Genomic DNA, 20143 nt, shown 5'->3' with positions numbered 1-20143 from the left:
ATGAGAAAAACCAAGACACAAAAAGTCCACATATTGTATGATATGAATATGAAATATTCATAATAGGTAAATCCATAGAGACAGAAAGCAAATTGGTGATTGCCAGGGGCTGTGGGAGGGGGTAATGATTGCTTAATGGTTGTGAGGTTTTCTTTTGGGTGATGAAAATGTTTTGTAACTAGATAGACATGGTAGTTGTACAGCATTGGGAATGGACTTAATTGCCACTGAATTCTACATTTTCAAGTGGCTAATTTTACGATATGTGAATTTTACCCTATTTTTAGAAAAGTTGGGAAGGAATATGATAGTTGCCTTAAAAATCTATCATATGAAGATAGTTTTTTTTTTTTCTGGATAGTTCCGGAGAGCAGAATCAGGGGAAATTACAGTAAGACAACTCTGAAATAATAAGAAAGAACTTTCTAACAACAGGGCTGTTAAACAGTGGAACGGGCTACCTCCCAAGGAAGTAAGATTACTCTTTACTGAAAGTGATCAAGTTGGATGATGAGCTCTCAGGGAAGTTAGAGAGGATTGCTGCATGGGGTATGACTGAGGTTTTTTTTTTTTGGTTTAATTATTTTCAGGATCAAACTATCTTCCCTCCACGTTTGCAAATTCAGCTGATTCAGTTTTACCATTAGCAACTGACATAGAGGTCCTGGAGTTAAAGTATTCCTTCAGTTTCAGTTCTAGTGCAGCCCAACCCTCCCAATTTGTAGATGAAACAAGTGTGGCAGAGAAAGGGGAAATAGTAAATTACAGCAAAGTAAATCTTCAGGAGCTGAGATGTCAACTCTCTCAGTTCAGAGTTGGAGCCATTGCGGCTTCCTGCTGGTCGTTGGGGAAAATCGCACCTTTACTCATTTAAAATATTTGGTAGGTACCTACTACATACTAGACGCTTTGCTAAGAGGCCTTGTCTTATGTGTAAATATGAAGGATCAAACCCTCAATTAATAGTGAGCCGTGATAAGCAACCACAAACACAACTTCTAAACCACGGAGATTTCCAAAACTTTGGTCTACCACTTGTACAAATTCTACTAAAACTTCGTGAGATATTAACAAATGACAAAGTAAGTTCACCTGAATGTCACACCAGCCAAATTCGAAATGGTCAATAGGAGGTTCAACAAAAAAGCAAGCGACCTTGATAATCCCGAGACGGAAGGACGGGACCATCTATTCATTTTTGTGCATGTTTGAGCAGGGAAGTTGGAAATCCACCTGTTCGGGCTGCGAGAGCCCTGGGACCGCTGCGAGGGAAGCAAGCCGAGGCGGGCGGGGCTCCCCAGGGAGAGACCAGCCCAGTTCGGGAGGATCCCGGGGATGCCGCGTTCCTCGGTGGAATCTGGCTCCCCCAGGCGCTCCGGGGGAAGCCCAGGCCGACCGCCCCCGGCCCACCCGGCATTGAAATCCGAGGCTCCTTGGAGGATTGCGCAAAAGCCTCTCCCTCCCCCCGTCTGCTCGGTGGCATGTTTCTAAAATTCCCATCTACACAACATAAACAGGAAACGTGCAGCAAAAGCCCTGTCGATGCAAATTCCTTGCTTCCAACCGAGGGCGGGAGAATTTCATCTTTGGTGGTGGTGGGGAGCATAGGAAGCAGCCAGCTTTCCAAGTGACCCCTCAACTCTCCACGTCCCTTCTTCCAAATCCAAACAGAACAGAGAAGGCGGAAGGAAGGACCCCCTGCTTTAGGAAAAATAGGGAGGGGGAAGGGGCCGTGAAGCAGCATCCAGGCCTCAAAGTGAACCACCTCCAGGGGCCGCGGTGGCGGCGCGTGGCGGGAACACGCCCGACCGCCCACTCCCCCAGCGCAGCAGTCCGCGAGGCCCGCCGAGGGTGGGGGTGGGCTCGCCGCCCGGGCTTGGGGCAGCCGAGCCAGCGCGGGTGGGGGCGGGGGAGGAGCGGGCACTAGGCGCCGCGCAAGCGCAGAGCGCGCCTCGGTTGTCAAACATGGCTGAAGCGCTGCCGCTGCCGCTACTGCCGCTGCAGGGAAAATGCTGAGCCCTCCCGGGCCGGGTGGGCGGCGGCGGCGAGGGCGGCGACGGGGACCCGCTTCCCGAGCGCGGCGGCGGCGGCCATGGCCCGGCTGGCTGACTACTTCATCGTGGTAGGCTATGACCACGAGAAGCCAGGTAAGGGTGTGGGGCGGCGCCGCCCCCGGGCCTCCCCGCCCCCCGGCCGCTGTCCAGTGGGCTCCGCGGGGCCGGGCATCGGGGCCGGGCGTCGGGGAGGGCCAGGCCGAGTCTCGGAGGAGCGGGCGGTCGGCGTCCGGCCTTCTCGGCTGGGCTGAGCCTGGCGGTGGGCGTGGGGGGCCGGCACGACGGTAGGGGGAGGGAAGACGCTGCGTCTGCCCAGCCCCTGGGCGCACCCGCTGGGCCGGCCGGAGGCGAGTTGGGGTCTCGCGACCCTCCCGCTGGAGGCTGCAGGGTACCCGGGGCAGAGCCCTGGGATTGGGCCCAGGACCGCAAGGCTGGGAGGGCGGGAGCCAACTGTGGTAAGTTCCTCGGGGATAAACTTCTGCCCTGCATCCTGAGTGAGTAACCAGTGACGCAGGGGGTTGTCCTCTCCGAAAGGAAGTGCTGAGAGTCCAGTGCTAACTCACCCCTGTGCTGTTGGGGGCCTAGTGACCTCCCCAAGGAACGCGTGGTACCAGGGAAGGGGAAAGGATTCTTTGCACTTTTACACCTTTCTAGGAAATGCTCCCTATTCTTTCAGGACAAATGTGACGGTCACTTCACAATGACATGACTTGTCTTTTAACTAAGGACAGCCAGCTTACCGCTGAAGGTGATCTTATTTCACTTTAATGTGTTTTCATTGTTCTTTTTATTTGTCACAGTTTTCTTCGTAAGGAACAATTGGGCAAATGCATTGTATTTTATACTTTAATTGACGGACTTCCACAACTTAAGAGAATTCAGGGTTCATGCACGTTTATTTCTGTATTTGTATTCGTTTGTATTACTATGTAGCTAAGCATAATGTAATAACAAATTGAGCTGGGGAACCACTTCTATTTCAGGGCAATTCTAGTCCCACATTTGCAAGGAATTTTAGATATCAGCTCTACAGCCCCTTCATTTTTCAGAGATGCTGAGATTGTGTTTTCCTGATGGTTACAGCCATTGGTAGCCCAGAATACCATTGTTCTACCCACTCTTGGTCCACTGTCTCTTTCATTATTCCTGTCCTAAGAACTTCCTCTCCTTTAATGGGAGCCTTTCATGTTCTTTTCTCTCTCACCAGTCATGACCTGATTGAGGTCAATTGTTAAAGAGAAAGATTAAATATTTAAACTTCTGGCTCCAAAATTTTATTTCCTAGTAATTTTGCATAGTCTGATGTTTCTTTTCTATCAAGATTAAGTGTGGGAAATCAGTTTTTTAACCTTTAGTTTTTAGTGACATTGTTCCGCTCCCCGCCCCCCCCCCATTTTAAATAATTTTTTTTTTTTTTGAGACGGAGTTTTGCTCTGTTGCCCAGGCTGGAGTGCTGTGGTGCGATCTTGGCTCACTGCAACCTCTGCCTCCCAAGTTGAAGCAATTCTCAGCCTAAGCCTCCGGAGTAGCTGGGATTTACAGGCACCCGCCAACATGCCCGCTAATTTTTGTATTTGTGGTAGAGACAGGGTTTCACCATCCTGGCCAGGCTGGTCTTGAACTCCTGACCTCGTGATCCACCAGCTTCAGCCTCGCAAAGTGCTGGGATTACAGGCTTGAGCCACCACGCCCGTCCAACAATGTTGAAACAATAACAGACTTGCAAAAAAGTTGCAAGAATGGTGCAAAAAATTCTACCCCCCCAAACAATTTGAGAAGAAGCTGTTGACCTATTGCCCTGTCATCCCAGAATACTTTAATGTGCATTTTCTGCAAACAAGAATGTTCTCCTACATGATCACAGTGCAATAACCAAAACAGGAAATGAATAGTGATACAGTACTCCATCTAGTTCTCAGACTGGTTCAAGTTTTGTTGATTGTGCTGTTAATCTCTTTACTGGCAAAAGGATCGAGTTTAGCAATATGTGTTGCATTCATGTTATGTCTCTTTTGTCTCCCTCAATCTGGAACATTTCCTTTATCTTCTCCTGACTTTCATGACCTTGACATATTTAACAGTTACAGGTCAGCCACTTTGTAGGTTGCCCCCTCAATTTGGGATTGTCTGTTCCTTCATGATTAGTTACATACAAATATGCACTTGGGAAGGATATCACAGAAGTGATGCTCACTGCATTCTGTCAGGTGGTGCCGAATTTCACTTTGTTTCGTTGTTGGTTGTTTTTACTTTGATTACTTGATATAAGTAATATCTGCCAGGCTTCTCCACTATAAAGTTAATACTTAATTGTTTTTGCCATGTACTTTGAAACTATGTAAATATCTTGTTCCTCACTAAACTCGTAATCATTTATTGACATCTACATGGAGTGTGTGTGTGTGTGTGTGTGTGTGTGTGTGTGTGTGTTTAGTGGATTATATTCTGTTACTATTTGCCTTAATCCATTCAGAAAAAGTCACTAGCCCACCTGCCTGAAGCACTGGCCTGAGTGGGAAGTAAGAGAGTCTAAGCACATCCAGCCGAAGTGAGACCACAAAGGGGAGCTCGTGGATTATATTCTGTTAATATTTGCCTTAGTCCATTCGGGCTGTTATAACAAAAATACCTCAAACTGGGTGGCTTATAAACAATAGAAATTTATTTTTCACAGTCTGGAGGCAGAGAAATCCAAGATGAAGACTCTGACAGATTCATTGTCTGGTGAGGACATGCTTCCTCATAGCCATGTTCTCACTTTAACCTCATACGGCGTAAGGGTCAAATGAGCTCTCTGGGGTCTCTTTAAAAAGGGAATTAATCCCATTCACAAGGGCTCCACCCCCATGACCTGATGACTTCCTAAAGGCCTCCGCTCATAATACCATCACCTTGGATGTTAGGATTTTAACATATGAATTTTGGGAGGGGACATACACATTCAGACTATAGCATTATTTATTTTGATGTTCAAATTGTTCTTTATTTGGCCAATGAGAGTTGTTCAAGCTGGCTTCTGTGTTCTTATGGTACATCCCCATCACTCTTTGAGAACAACTTTGTACTTTTTGGCACAAGAAGCTGTTCCTGGCTCATCTTGTACTTTCCATGCCTTGATTCTGGAATCAGCCATTTAGGGATCCCTGATTCCTTTTAGTGGAGAATGACATTTAGAAGCTAAGATCTCAAGGCTAGTGTGTTTATTGCTGTTGGGCTGTTACTCCTTCCAGGTCCTGTTAATGGTCAGGGCTGGTAAGTATAGGTATGTATGCATAAACATACATATGCATTTATATCTATATTTATTTATTATCTCTGTATATTGAAAACTATGCATTCATACTGATACCTCCAATTTCAGTCAAATAGTCCAGGATCTCTTCTAGTTTTCTCCTTTTTCATATTGTAACGCTCTTCTTTGACAGTAAGAAATCTGGCTTCTGTTATCCTTAATGTATTTACTTATTGTTCAGTCTCCCATCTTCACTACCATCCACTCCTCTCCCTGCTGGGACTTGGATTCTTCATTCCATTTCCTCCATCCCCCTACCCCAGTCCGGATCTAAGAGTCCATACCAGCATGCTTCAATACAGGGACACCCTCCCCAGCACTCTGGTTATGACTCCTCATGTTGGTCTCCCCACTGTTGGTGGACACACTTCGTACCCCACTCAGACTCTGACACCCCACAGTGAGTTGCTTCCATTGGAAGATATCCTTCTCACTCTGTTGTACCCCAATGCCCTTTGCCAATTTCCCCCTCCTGCCTTAATGCTTGGGCTCTGAAGCAAAATGTTTGGCTCTTCCCCTACCACACAGACTCCCTCCTTAGCTCTCTTGGTCTATGACAATATGACAAGCTCCACCCCAGGGATCCACCTCCACCCCAGGGGTACCATGACAACTGCTCTTCTCACAGCAGGAAAAGGGAAGGAGAAGGAAGATTAATTTTTTAAGTAATACAATCCAGAAGCTTGTATAAATTGTAGAATGTCAATAGTGAAATGTGTAACTTTTTAACTTGGGATAATTCTTCTTTAGTCATGTTGATGGCAGCAAGGAGGTGCGGGTGGTGGTGTCAGGAGCGGCTGTGGGAGCAGCAATGATGCTGGCGGGTCCCCTGTGCCCTGCATCCCTGACGCAGCCGACTTTACCGCCCCTGCCCTTGTGCCTCTGGGCAAGACCTGACCTCAGGCCGGGAGCCTCCCCAGCTCCTGACTCTGGCCCTGTGTCACCACTCTTGCCCACCAATGCTGCGGGGAGGGTGTGAGTAGGAGGCGGAGCTGGAGGTGCGATTTGGGGGTCTGGGGCCGGAAGTGGGAGCAGTGCCTGCTTCGGGGACCCAGCCAGCAGTGTGGTCACCACACCCACCCTGCCGAGGGCACCAGGTTCCTGTGCCTCAGGGGGAGGCTCTGAGCAGGGCCGCCTAGGGCCGCATCCATGGGGTCCACCCTGCATCAGGGTGATTGCCAGGCCTGGCACTCCCAAGGGCTGGGCTCAGGGCCCACAGTCTGCTCCTGGAGGCAGCCCCCTAGGCAGGGCCACAAGCTGGGTGAGGGGAAGCTCGTAGAGATGTTGCCTCTGCCCTAGATACTGGCCCGGGCCCAGCAAGGACCTGGAGCCCCTGCTCCAGGCTACGAGGGGGCATGGCTGGGGCTGCACACTCCACGGACCTGGCGAAAGCCGGGAACAGGCAGCAGCCCTGCCCTCCTGGGTGTGCTGCAGCCACCCAAGTCGGAGCTGTGGACCCAGTTCTCCCTGTCTCCTAGGGGGCCACGAGCAGGAGGCCCCCCCACCCCACACAGCTGCAGCTGCCCAAGTTGGGGCTGTGGACCCAGGCCTCTTTGCACTCTTAGGGGCCAGGGAAGGCATCCCTCCTGCCCTTGTAGGCTTGGAGGCGCCTGCTCTAATCTTGGAGCGGGGTTGGGGCCAAGCCAGGGTGCTGTTACAGCCCAGCCGGGTGTGTACATACTTAGGTCAGCGCTGACACTCTGGGCCCCTGCCTCCTCAGCCCCCTCTGGACTTTGGGCCCTGACAAGCACCGTGGGAGGGGTTTGAGGGCGGTTTGGCGCTGGCCTGCAGGTACCCCTTGATGTGAGCAGCCTCAGCATCGTGGATGGCGGCAGGAAGCAGACAGGCTCCTGGGCAGAAGGGGGTAGGTCTCTGGTGAGGCCCCACCTTCAGGCCGGGGAGGGCTTGAAGGCTGGGGGCCCGGCTGCCAGTCCTATGGACTAGAGCGAGGACTTGTGGTACCTTTTCTGAGCCCACCTATGGACAATTGGTGTGCACTTTGTCCCCTCTGAGGCCCATAAAAATTGTAGGCTCAGCCCAGGGCAGAGCAGAGGATGGAGAGATGATGGGACAACCAGTTACAGAGAGGAGTTACCCTCTCTGCTGATAGCTGCAGAGATGATGGGACAACCTGCCTAAAGAGAGGAGCTTCCCACTCTAGGGCCACCTCTCTGCTGAGAGCTGAAGAGATGATGGGACAATCTGCCTGCAGAGAGGAGCCACCCACTCTAGTCTAGGACCTCTCTTCTGAGAGCTGCAGACGGCAGGACAACCAGCTGCAGAGAGGAGCTGCCCTGTCTGCTGACAGCTGAACACCTGTTGGGATGACCAGCTGCAGAGAGGAGCCACTCTCACTGCTGAGAAAATACTTGCTGGGGTGACCTGCCTCCATAAAGGAGCTACCCTCTCTGCTAGGAGCTGAACACTCATCAGGATACCCTTGCTACAGAGAAGAGCTGTCCACTGTGGGTCTTTGAGCTGTTCTGTTGCTCAATAAAGTTCCTCTTTGTTTTGCTCACCCTCCATTTGTTGTCTGAGGACCTCATTCTTCCTGGTCACAGGACAAGAACTTGGGACCCTTGAATGGTGAAGGTAAAAGAGCTTTAACACAAGCAGAGCTGAAACATGCCCCTTGCTCACCATGTTGCAGGTGAAGGGAGAGAAGAGCTGTGGCCCTTTCGGGAGCCCAGACCTGGGAGCTCCCCAAGCTAGGGCTGTGACTCCATCTTTGGGGCCCTGTGGTTCCTGGCGTCTTCAAGCTTCTGAGTGCCACTGCATTCCCTGGTGCCGCCCGGGGAAGCTGCTTGTGGTGCACCTGGTCCAGTCACAGCCTCACAGAGAGCTGGCGCTTATGCCAGCACCTGGAGCTGCCCACCCTGTGGCAGCAGCTGACATGTCTAACTGCGCAATGGCCAGACTGTACGCTCACTTACACACCCCTCCCTGCTCCACGCCTGACTCCAGTCTTTCTTGGAGACATGGGATCCAGGTTGGTAGCATGAGCTGAGTGTAGCCTACCAGGCCGAGTGGGTGGAACGAGCCTAGCAGGTCTGAGCAAAACTCAGGCAGAGGTGCCACTGGCCACAGGTTTCTGGCCAGAAAAGTGACACCCTAAAGATCCCATAACAATATCTAATAAAGTATAAATTACATGCAATAAAATTACTCTTTTAGGTGAACATTTCAGTGAGTTTTGACAAATGTATACATTAGTGTAGTCACTACTGCAATCAAGATATAGATATAGGGCTGTCCGCTGTGGCTCACATCTGTGATGGCAATGCTTTGGGAGGCTGAGGCTGGAGGATTGCTTTAGGCCAGGAGTTTGAGACCAGCCTGTGCCACATGGTGAGCCCCATCTTTGAAAAAAAAAAAAAAAACAGCCTGGTGTGGTGGCACATGTCTGTAGTCCCAGCTACTTGGGATGCTAAGATGGGAGGAATGCTTGAACCTAGGAGTTCGAAGCTGCTGTGAGTTATGATCACTCCACTGTATTCCAGCCTGAGTGACAGATTGAGACTCCGTTTCTAAAAATAGGTAGATAGATAGATAGGGAACATTTTCATGCTTCCAGAAAGTTCTCTCATGCCTCTTTGTAGTCAGTTCCCTTTCTAGCATCTGGCAGTCACTGATCTGTTTTCTGTCTGTATGTTTTTGTCTTTTCTAGAATGTCATATAAATAGTATACAGTTTTTTGTGTCTGACTTTTTTCACTTAGGAACATACAGTTGAGATTTATCTATGTTGTATTTATTGGCAGTTGTTGCTTTTTATTGTTGAGTATGATACGATTTATCCATTCACCAGTTGAAGGACACTTGAATTTCTAGTTTTGGGCTATGGTGAACATAATTGTTCTGAACATTTGCATACAGATCTTTGAATGTTTTCATGTTCATGTTTTTATTTCTCTTGGGTAAATATGTAGGAAGAGAATTGCTAGGTCATAAGTGTCTTATTTGTGTGAGACTGACAAACTTTCCTAATTGGCTGTGCCATTATACATTTTCACTAGCAATGTATGAGAGTTTCAGTTATTTTTAAATTTAATTTATTACTTAAAAATATTTTTGGTTGCTCTGCCTGTGGAGTAGCCATTTTTTTGTTAACTTCTTTAATAAACTTGCTTTCACTAAAAAAAAAAAAAAAAAAAAAAAAAACAAAAAAAAAAACTGGGTGCCATAGCTCATGCTTGTAATCTCAGCACTTTGGGAGGCCAAGGTGGGTGGATCACGAGGTGAGGAGAACGAGACCATCCTGGCCAACATAGTGAAACCCCGTCTCTACTAAAAATACAAAAATTAGCTGGGTGTGGTGGGATACACCTGTAATCCCAGCTACTCGGGAGGCTGAGGCAGGAGAATAGCTTGAACTCAGGTGGCAGAGATTGCAGTGAGCCGAGATCGCACCACTGCACTACAGCCTGGTGACAGAGCAAGACTGTCTCAAAAAAAAAAAAAAAAAAAAAAAACCAAAAACTTCCCCTAGCTTTATTGAGGTATAATTTACAAATAAAAATATAATATTTGTAAAAATATAATTTACAAATAAAAATCATATATATTTATGGTGGACAGTGTGATGTTTTATGTATACATTGTGAAATGATTACCACAATCAAGGTAATTAACATATCCATCACTTCACATAGTTACTGTGTGTGTGTGCCTGTGTGTGTTTATGTGAAGAAATTAAAAATCTCTCTTGGCTGGGCGTGGTAGCTCATGCCTGTAATCCCAGCACTTTGGGAGGCTGAGGTGGGTGGATTGCTTGAGTCCAGGAGTTTGAGACCAGCCTGGGCAGCAGGCTTTTTTCTCCAAAAAAAAGATCTACTCTCTTAACATACCTCATTTATGGTTTTAATTTGCATTTTCCTGGTGACTAATGATGCTGAACACCTTTTCAGGTGCTTGTTGCCATTTGTGTGTTTTTTTGTGAAGTATCTGATCAAATTTGTGCTCTTTTGTATTGGGTTGTTTGACTTCTTACTGTTACTGGTGGAGGGTGTCCAGGTTCTTCGTGTTTTGAAAAAATAATTGGACAAAATGCACAAACATAGCAATGATGGAAAAGCACAGATTTATCGAAATGAAAGTACACTCCACAGGGTGGGAATGGGCTTGAGCAAGCAGCTTGAGAGTGCTGGTTACAGAATTTTCTGGGGTTTAAATACCATCTAGAGGTTTCCCATTGGTTATGCAGTGTATGCCTTATGTAAATGAAGAGGATGAAGTGAAGTTACAAAGTTATTTATTTGGTGTACACCCTATGCAAATAAAGAGGATGTTTCCTGACATAGCTGAAGTGAAGTTACACAATTATTTACTTGGATGTAGAAAGTTGGGGTTTTTCTGTTTGATTTAGTTCTAGGAAGTCCTTAGGTTCCCTGCCACCAGGCCCTATTCTCCTGCCTCAGTATTATTGAGATTTTTTTTTTCTAATTCTACATATAAGTCTGTCCCTCCCTCCCTTTTTCCTCCCCTCTCCCCTCTCTTCCTTGCCTTGCCTTCCCTTTTCTTTTTCCTTTCCTTTCGTCTCACTCTGTTGACCAGGCAGGAGGGCAGTGGCACAATCACAGTTTACTGAAGGCTTGATCTCCCAGGCTCAAGTCATCTTCCCAGCTCAGCCTGCCGAGTAGCTGGGACTACAGGTGCATGCCACCATGCCTGGCTAATTTTTGTATTTTTTGTAGAGATGGGGTTTCACCATGTTACCCAGGCTGTTGTGGAACTCCTGGCCTCAAGCGGTCCTTTTGCCTAAACTTCCCAAAGCACTGGTATTACAGCCATGAGCCACCTCACTGGCCAAATGATACACTCTTTATTTTTGTTCCTAAAGTGTCTTTTCAATTAACAATACTTGCAGTCGAATTTTTAAGTATTTATATTTTATAATTGGATAAAAAAAAAAAAAACTCTCGTCAGCTGGGTGCAGTTGGCTCACACCTGTAATTGGGAGGCTGAGGTGGGTTATCACTTGTGCCCAGGAATTTGAGACCAGTCTAGGCAACATAGTGAGACCTCATCTCTACTAAAAATTAAAAAAACATAAAAATAGCCAGGTGTGATGATGCATGCCTGTAGTCCCAGCTGCTTGGGAGGTTGAGGTGGGAGCATTACTTGAGCCCAGGAGGTCGAGGCTGCAGTGAGCTGTGTTTTTGCCATTGTACTCCAGCCTGGGTAATGGAACAAACTCCAGCCTGGGTAATGGAACAAGATCCCGTCTCAAAAACAAAAGCAAAAACCCCTTGTCTTTTGAAAAATTTCTTTTACAAACTGGAAAAAAAGAGTTAATGCATGTTATTTGAATTATATAGAAAGAAGGGTGCCTGGTACATCATAGGTAGTTAACGAAGATACATGGAATGAAGACACAGTTGTTGAAAATATGGGGAAAAAAGCTATAAAAAAGAAGGGTGGGAGGTGGATGTGGTTATAAAAGGGTAATTGGGAGGAATTTTTGTGGTGATATAATTTTTTTATGTTTTGACTGGGTGGTGTATACATATATCTACATGTGTGATAAAATTGCATAGAACTAAATACACACATACAACCACAAATGAGTATAGGTAAAACTGAGGAAATGTGAATGAGATTGGTGAATTGTATGATATCCCGGTGGTGATTTTGTAATTTAATTTTGCAAGATGTCACCAATGGAGGGAACTGGGTAAAGGGTATATGGTTTCTGTATTAATTCTTACAATTGTGTGTAAATCTGCAACTATCTCAAAATTAAAAGTTTAATTAAAAAAGCTGTGAGGAAGATAGAAAGATACCCTTACTATCTTTTTAAAAACTATTAATGACATAAGGAAAAGTTATTTTATAAAATTTTAGAAAAACATAGTGTCCAGTGGCTGTATTATTGTATCATTTGAGTGTTTCATTTTAACTTAGTCACTTTACTATTGGACCTTGTTTCCAGTTTTGTGTTCTTATAGTGCTGTTATGCTGAGGAGAACATAGCTTGAAAACCACTGATTTTTATGATAGTTTGATTTTAATAATATGAAATTAAGACTTTATTTTTCTGACTTTGCCTGTGTACTATGGCAGAATAATTAGGAAATATCATTAGCTTCTAATATGTGAAGTTATTTAGCCAACTATATTTTTCTTACTGTTTTTACTTTCTTTTACTGAGATTTGTCCAGAAAAATTGATAATGACTACCTGGGTTAATTTTATATGCCTTTACTTTTTTTATTTCTGCTGTCCATTAATACATTTATAATTCATGTATCTTGGTGGTATTTCATCTGGAGTCAATTATGTTAATTATTTGAAGTTCTTGTATTTTTTTCATATCAATCTGCTTAAGTATGTTAGAGAACATTCGACATGTTTCATAGGCATTTAATCAGTTTTATTTAAGCACTATAAGTGAGACAAGCTAGAATGTAAATTTATGTATAACACCTGAAATACCACATTTTGAGACATTGTAAAAATTGATAATTGATTATTATTAAACCATTGTAATACATAGCCTGAGTTTTCTCCCTTGAAGTAGTTGGTATTTTCTAGTTGCTGTTTATTGCCACCTGTCAACAACCATTTGGGATTCACTGATTTGACAGTTATTTATTGCTTTCCAGGCATTGTGCTAAGTGCTAGGCTAGATACAAATGAGTAAAGATTAAAACTCTATCTCTAACCTAGTCATTAGTGGACAAGGTCTTGAAATAAGTAATGATACATTGCTTATTTCAAGAGGATGGACCCACTTTACTGAGGGAAAAAGAGAAGACTTCTTATGAGAGGTGATGTTTAAACCAATTTGTATGGTATGCATAAGCATTTGCTATGTGGAAAAGAGGACAGAGGAGATTATAGGCATAGAGGAAAAATGTGTGTATGTGAATGTCTTGTTACAGGAATGGAGAGAAGTGAAAGTAGATGGAAACTGAGGTAGGCTTTGATGCTTGAGTGGGTTGACAATTGTGAAAAGCTCTGTACATCAGGCTATAGAATTTAGCCGTGACTCTAAAAATGGTAGCTCTTAAAAAGCAGGAAACAACATATTAATGTGACTCAAATGGCAATGAACTGAAGGGAGAAAGACCAGTATGAGAAAGCTCAAGCGTTTTTATGGTGGAAATGGCAGGGAAGGTATGGATGCTAGAGAAATTTGAAAGTTCAGATTAGTAAAACTTAGTAATGAATGAATGTGAGGGGTAAAGTAGAGTGGATGAGAGGTAATATGTGTCATGATGCTATGGATACAAATAGGGAATTCAGGAGAAGAAATGAATTTGGATGAGGGAAGGAAATGCTGAGTGAAAGGTGATGGTCTATAATCAAGGCAGAGATGTCATTTAGGTGTTTAGACATGTGAGTCAGGAGGTAAGGAGAAAAGTGAAGATAGAGATTTAACTTGGCAATTGTCAGTAGCCAGCTGATTGTCAAATATGAAGAAAAACATGAGATTGCGTAGGAAATGTGCAAGAGTGAAAAAAAGAGTGGCCTCAGAATTGTACTCAGAGAAAAGTCAATATTCAAAAGGTAGATAAAGCAGTGGCAGCCTGGAAACTAAATAGGAGTAGTCAGAGGTATTGCAGAAGAACCAACATAGCATGATATGGTATCATGGAAACCCTGGGTATAGAGAATTTTGAGGAGGAGGAAATAACAAATGTCAAACGCGCTGAAAATGTCATGTATAATAAGGACTAACAATAGGCTTATGGATTTAATAATTAGGATAACTTTCGAACATTATAGTAGAGTTGTGGGGGCCATAGTCATTTTGATGAATGCATGCCCCAGGTCATATGCTGTATAAACCTCATGTAGTCTAGTTTGTTTCATTTCTTTTTAGAAGTTCAATATGACCTGCAACTCATGGCTTGTTGAAAATGGAAAGAGGAGTCAGAGGCAAATTCAAAATTGCAGACCTGGAGGTCTGGGGGTACTTGTGATGTTATGACTTAAATTGGAAGATTGAGAATGTTTTTCTTTTAAAGTTACTTATTTGTGTTTGTGGGCTTGACATAGAATGGTGTTTATTTTGTAGCTATCCAAGTGGAGACTTCAAAAGATGGGACAGGTAGGGACTGGGTACAATGACTTGAGAGTCATTAGAGTATATAGAGTTATGAAATTGTGTAGGGTGTTCCCAAGAAGTTGGCAAGTTGTGTTTCTTTTTTTTTTTTTTTTTGAGATGGAGTTTCGTTCTTGCTGCCCAGGCTGGAGTGCAGTGGGGCTCGGTCTCGGCTCACTGCAACCTCTGCCTCTCCGATTCGAGCTATTCTCCTGCCTCAACCTCCCAAGTAGCTGGGATTACAGGCGCTTGCCACCATGCCCGGCTAATATTTTTGTATTTTTTTTTTTTTTTTTTTTTGAGACGGAGTCTCGCTCTGTCGCCCAGGCTGGAGTGCAGTGGCGCAATCTCAGCTCACTGCAAGCTCCGCCTCCCGGGTTCACGCCATTCTCCTGCCTCAGCCTCTCCGAGTAGCTGGGACTACAGGCGCCCGCCACCACGCCCGGCTAATTTTTTTTTTTTGTATTTTTAGTAGAGAGGGGGTTTCACCGTGGTCTCGATCTCCTGACCTCGTGATCCGCCCGCCTCGGCCTCCCAAAGTGCTGGGATTACAAGCGTGAGCCACCGTGCCCAGCCCTATTTTTGTATTTTTAGTAGAGACAGGGTTTCACCATGTTGGCCGGACTGGTCTCAAACTCCTGACCTCAGGTAATCCACCCGCCTTGGCCTCCCAGAGTGCTAGGATTACAGACATGAGCCTCTGCGCCCTGCCAGTATTTATTAATTTTAAAACATGGTCAGAACTGAGATCATTAAATATTATAAGGTTTAATATCCTATTATTGCTGAGCTCGAAATTTTTGGGGTTGGTTATGCAATTGTTTATTGAGTAAAAGTTATTTATTTAAAATTATTATTACCATAATTTACATTGTGAAGGCAAATATAAGTTTTATAAGTTAATAATTTTATTTTTCCGTATACTTATCAATGTCTTCATCATAAAATTTTTCATAAGTTTTTAGTTATATCTGTAGGTTTCATTGTTTACTTGAAAAAAATTAAAAACTAATTTTGTCTAGGGAAATATTTCACATAACTGCTTAAGTTTAAATGAATTTGAAACAGTATAGAAGGAATAAAAAGATTGTTAACTAAGAAGATAAAAAAGTTTGTGTCTTAAGGGAAAATAAACACTATTGCGGGGAAGTACAGAGAATTCTCACTTTAAAATGTTTAAACAATAGTGCTTAGTTAAGCTCCAACACTCTGCTAGTTTCTTGGGATTGCCATGACAAATTACTACAAACTTGTGATTTAAAACAAACACCATTCTCACAATTCTGGAGACTAGAAGTCTGAAGTTAAGGTGACAGGAGGGCCTCAGTCTCTCTGAAGGATTTAGGGAAGGATCCTTCCTTTCCCTCTTCCAGCATCTGGTGGCCCCAGGTGTTCCTTGATTTGTGGTAGCATAACTCTGATCTCTCTCATCACGTGGCTGCCTTCTCTGTTACTGTGTCCAAATCTCCCGTTCTTTTCTTTTATAAAGATGCTAATCATTGGATTTAGGGCTCACCCTAAATCCATGATAATTTTCATCAGAAGATCCTTAACTGTATCTGCAAAGACCCTATTTCCAAATAAAGTCACATTATGAGATTCTGATGGACGTGAATTTTTGGAGAACGCTATTCAACTCACCACAAACACAATGGTTCATGTAGTTTTTATAATAATAGTAGTTGTTTGTAAATATTAGGAAATTTATCTGGATAGAACAGTGCTAAATAGGCTTAATTTTTTAAAAACAATTTTGCAACAAACAAAATTATTCAAAAAGCCAAATATATGAAATAGAAATCATTCCCACAACATTACAAGTTAAATCAGCATCCACTCTGAATACTTCATTGAAAAATATGCTGTAGAAAATTCAGAATTCCTTGGAAGACAGATACATAGCTTTGCATGATTTTTTGTTTGTTCGTTTGTTTAGAGACAGAGTCTTTGTGATGCCCAGGCTGGTCTCAAACTCCTGGGCTCAAGCGATCTGCCTGCCTTGGCCTCCCAAAGTGCTGGGATTACAGGCTTTTTTTTTTTTTTTTTTTTTTTTGAGACAGGATCTCGCTCTGTTGCCCAGGCAGGAGTGCAGTGGACTATCTTTTTAAATTTTTTTGTAGAGATGGGGTCTCCCTATGTTCCCCAGGCTGGCCTTGAACCCCTGGCCTCAAGGAATCCTTCTGCCTTGGCCTCCCAAAGTGCTGGTATTACAGGCATGAGCCATTGTGCTGAGCCTGCTTTACACAGCTTTAAGAAAGGCTTAAATTTGTGTTGTGTTCTTTGTTCTAACTTTAAATTACTAGTGCCACCTGTTTTCTCCATATTATTATATTGATAACAACCATAGATACTTTCTTGGGATCTAGTGTCACAGCCTACATTTATTTCTCTATACACTTGTTTTACAAGCAGAGACTATCAGATTGAATCTTCATTCATTTAAAAAAATTGAGTGTGTTCACATTATTGCATTGACTCTTCATGGTTACCCTGAGTTATCCTTGAAGGTGCATAGAGGTTAAATAATTTGCCCATGTTCATACTGATCATGAATGGAATTAAAAGGGATTAAATGAAACTTGAACCCAGTTTTCTGGCTTTAAATCAAAACTTTTTTCTATAAATACATTGTGCGGACTGGGAGGTGGAGATGAGTAGTGCCAAAGGCACTGAACTGATAAACAATGAGTAGATTCTCAATTTGGCTGGAATATTGGGACCATAAGAAGAGAACTAATAAGTAATAAATGAAGATTATATTACAGCAGCCAAAACAGGTTTTTTTCCAACTATTTTACTAGGCCAACCACTTTACATTGTGTTTCTTCTGTCCTCCTCTGAGTTGAAATTCTTGATATTTTGGCAGCCACACATGAGAAAATTGATACAAATAAATAAAAGAAAATTGGAAACTTGTTACACAGGAAGGTTTAAAAGTGTTTTCACTTTTGGTAGTGGAAACTTTGGTAGTCAGGAAGATTGAAAATGCTTTTGAAAATATTTTTTTGTTGCAAAGTATGGTTGCTGTTTTTGGCGTAACAGGTAAAGTCCAGATTCCTAATTATGGTAGAAAATAATTTTTCCCCTTATCAGTAAAGTATTTTGTAGAAAGTAAAAAACTATGCAAATTGACCACTGTTAAAAGATGTTTCTCAGAAAACATTGCTTCTTTTCAAGCTTCTTGACTTTAATTCTTTGCTTTTAACTATGATTACAGCTCCAGAGAATTTTCAAATGTTGAAACCTGTATAGCATGTTGTAATCTGTAGTGTTATGAATACCACATAAATTTAGAGACAGCAATGAAACATCACATTTTTTTCCTCAGTCTTAAATGTTGACTTAAGAAGTCACCTAGTAGACTCTCACTGGTATGTATGATTAAAAATGGATAGAGCCTATAGAATTTTATGTTAAAATATTTATTTTGAAACAATGAATTGTTCCCCAAGAAGCAGTTTTTGTTTTACTCCTTCTAGTGTATTGGTTTTTTTGTTTTGTTTTAAGATTCTGTTGCAGCCTTGGAAATGAGGAGGATTGGGATACTTTTTTTTTTTTTTAATTAAAGAATGTTAAACTGTAGAATACAAGTTAATGACAAGTCATGTAAGTAAAAAGCAATTTTAGTTTTGTAAGGTATACATGTATTTTAGTGTAGAAACTAAGAACACGAATAGTAAAACAATATTCAGTACATCCTACAAATAACTTAAAATATTTTAGTTTTATTTTGTGTAAGTAGGAAGTCATGCGGAGATAGGTGTCATACCCATCAAGATGCTCCAACAGAGAATCAAATATACTTTGGTCTTAGAATTTACAGTTTTGCCACTAAAGACTTTTAAAGCCATATTGTGCTTTTATAGTTACAAGCACAAATGGGGGTAACACCTTGGGAAAAGTACTGGCTCTCAAAGGAACCAGGTTAATTGCCTTTGCTTTCAGATTGGTTGTCTGGTGTTCTCTCTCTCTTTTTTTTCTCTTCCCTCTCTTTTCTTGGTCTCCTTTCTCTACAAACTGTGTTTTGTTTTACTCACATTTGACTTTATCTCCTCATAGACTAGTTTCTGAACGGATCCTTTCTCCCTGGCTATTGCGTTCATGTGTCCATGTGATTTGGAAACTCTGCTCATCTATTTTTCTACCCAGTTTTTACTTATAATTCATAAATAGGATAGTGGTGGTTCTGCTGCACATTTCTGGTGCATGCTTCTGCATATTCATTTGTATATTGCTTCCACTGATGTGCCTGTGCTAAACTGTTTTACTTACGGTAGTAATACATGTTAAAAATTTTAAGCATTACAGAAACTTGCTGACTCTTGAATGTAGTACGTATCTCTGCAGATCTTATCACAATGAATTTGTTTCTAGGTACTTGAACGGAAACTTTCTAATTCTTTTTTTTTTTTTTTTGAGATGGAGTCTTGCTCTGTCACCCAGGCTGGAGTGCAGTGGCATGATCTCGGCTCACTGCAACCTCCACCTCCTAGGTTCAAGCGATTCTCCTGCCTCAGCCTCCTGAGTAGCTGGGATTTACAGGTGCCCACCACCACTCCCCGCTCATTTTTGTATTATTAATAGAGACAGGGTTTCACTATGTTGGCCAGGCTGGTCTCGAACTCCTGACCTCAGGTGATCCGCCTGCCTCGGCCTCCCAAAGTGATGGGATTATAGGTGTGAGCCACTACTCCGGCTGAAACTTTCTAATTCTCTTAATAAAATGAAACCCTTAATAAAACGAAACCCTGTAATTTTAAACATTACAGAAACCTGCTGACTCTTGAATGTAGTACATATCTCTTCAGATTTTGCCACGATGAATTTAGTTCTAGGTACCTGAACAGAAACTTTTAAATTCTCTTAATAAAATGAAACCCTAGTCCTCTAAGGTTGACAGCAGAAGGAGCACCTGCCTCTCTATGGGAAGGATTGGCTTGAACTCAAAGCTCCAATTCTTCTATTTCTCCAGTGATCTCATGGAGTGCCACTTTTTCTTAACATTCTGGCCTAACTCCCACTGCCAAATCATTCATCCCTTTATTTGCTGAGGCACAGCTGCAGCAGTGAAATAAAACTTTTCTAAAGGTTAAAAATAAAAAGATAATGAAACCAAAGAATAACTTTTAAGTCAGTAGTCTGGTTTGCAAGGTATAGTTTCCTCCTTTTCAGTCTGTAGTCTCCTAAAGGGATTCCATCCTGCCTAGTTTGTGGTCTGCCATCATATGATGAAGGTCACCTTGCCTTTCAACATGCTTCCTTAAGTCTAGGCCCCAGATGGTGGCAAGACAGACAACCTATTCCTGTCAGGTCTATCTAATGAGGTCCATTTTCCTGGTTCTAGTTTTCCATCCAAATGTCTGTTTCTTTTCTGTATGATTGATATCAGGACTGTGCCTCAGGAGATATTCCATTTCTTATCCAAGGCCTTAAACTACAGCACTAACTGGTCTGCTACATTATAATTTAGCACAAGAAGAAGAGATACACACATACAGCAGTGTGGGAAGGGACATCTTTGTTTTTGTACCTGTTTGCCACCCATGGTCCTAGCATTGACAAAACTTTGATGTTACCTAGAAACGTGGTCATAACATTCATATACAAATCAAAGCACAGCTAAATAAGCTTTATATTTTCTGTTTCTTTTAAAAGAAAAATAAGTTCTCTAGAAGTATGTGCTCATATTTATTTTTAATTGATTCATTGCAGTCTTTTCTGTTTGATTTTAATCTGAACAAATAATGAT

The 20143-nt window shown here is 43.0% G+C and overlaps 1 protein-coding gene across 5 annotated transcripts in view; it reads left to right on the top strand.

The window, feature by feature from the left end:
• Window positions 1-1958: 1958 nt before the first annotated feature.
• Window positions 1959-20143, top strand: part of SBF2 (SET binding factor 2) — a 530998-nt gene continuing 512813 nt past the window's right edge. For all 5 annotated transcript variants that reach the window (XR_004026025.1, XM_030794550.1, XM_030794549.1 and 2 more), the window contains exon 1: window positions 1959-2147. Coding sequence is in view for 4 of the 5 variants with exons in the window: in XM_030794550.1 (XP_030650410.1) it covers window positions 2093-2147 (55 nt within the window). In the remaining variant the exon portion in view is untranslated. The remainder of the gene's footprint in view (window positions 2148-20143) is intronic.

This window comes from Nomascus leucogenys, chromosome 15 (genome assembly GCF_006542625.1).
Source record: "Nomascus leucogenys isolate Asia chromosome 15, Asia_NLE_v1, whole genome shotgun sequence".
NCBI classification, from domain to species: Eukaryota; Metazoa; Chordata; class Mammalia; order Primates; family Hylobatidae; genus Nomascus; species Nomascus leucogenys.
Note: the sequence above shows the minus strand (reverse complement) of the source record. Positions and strands in the feature narration are given on the sequence as shown.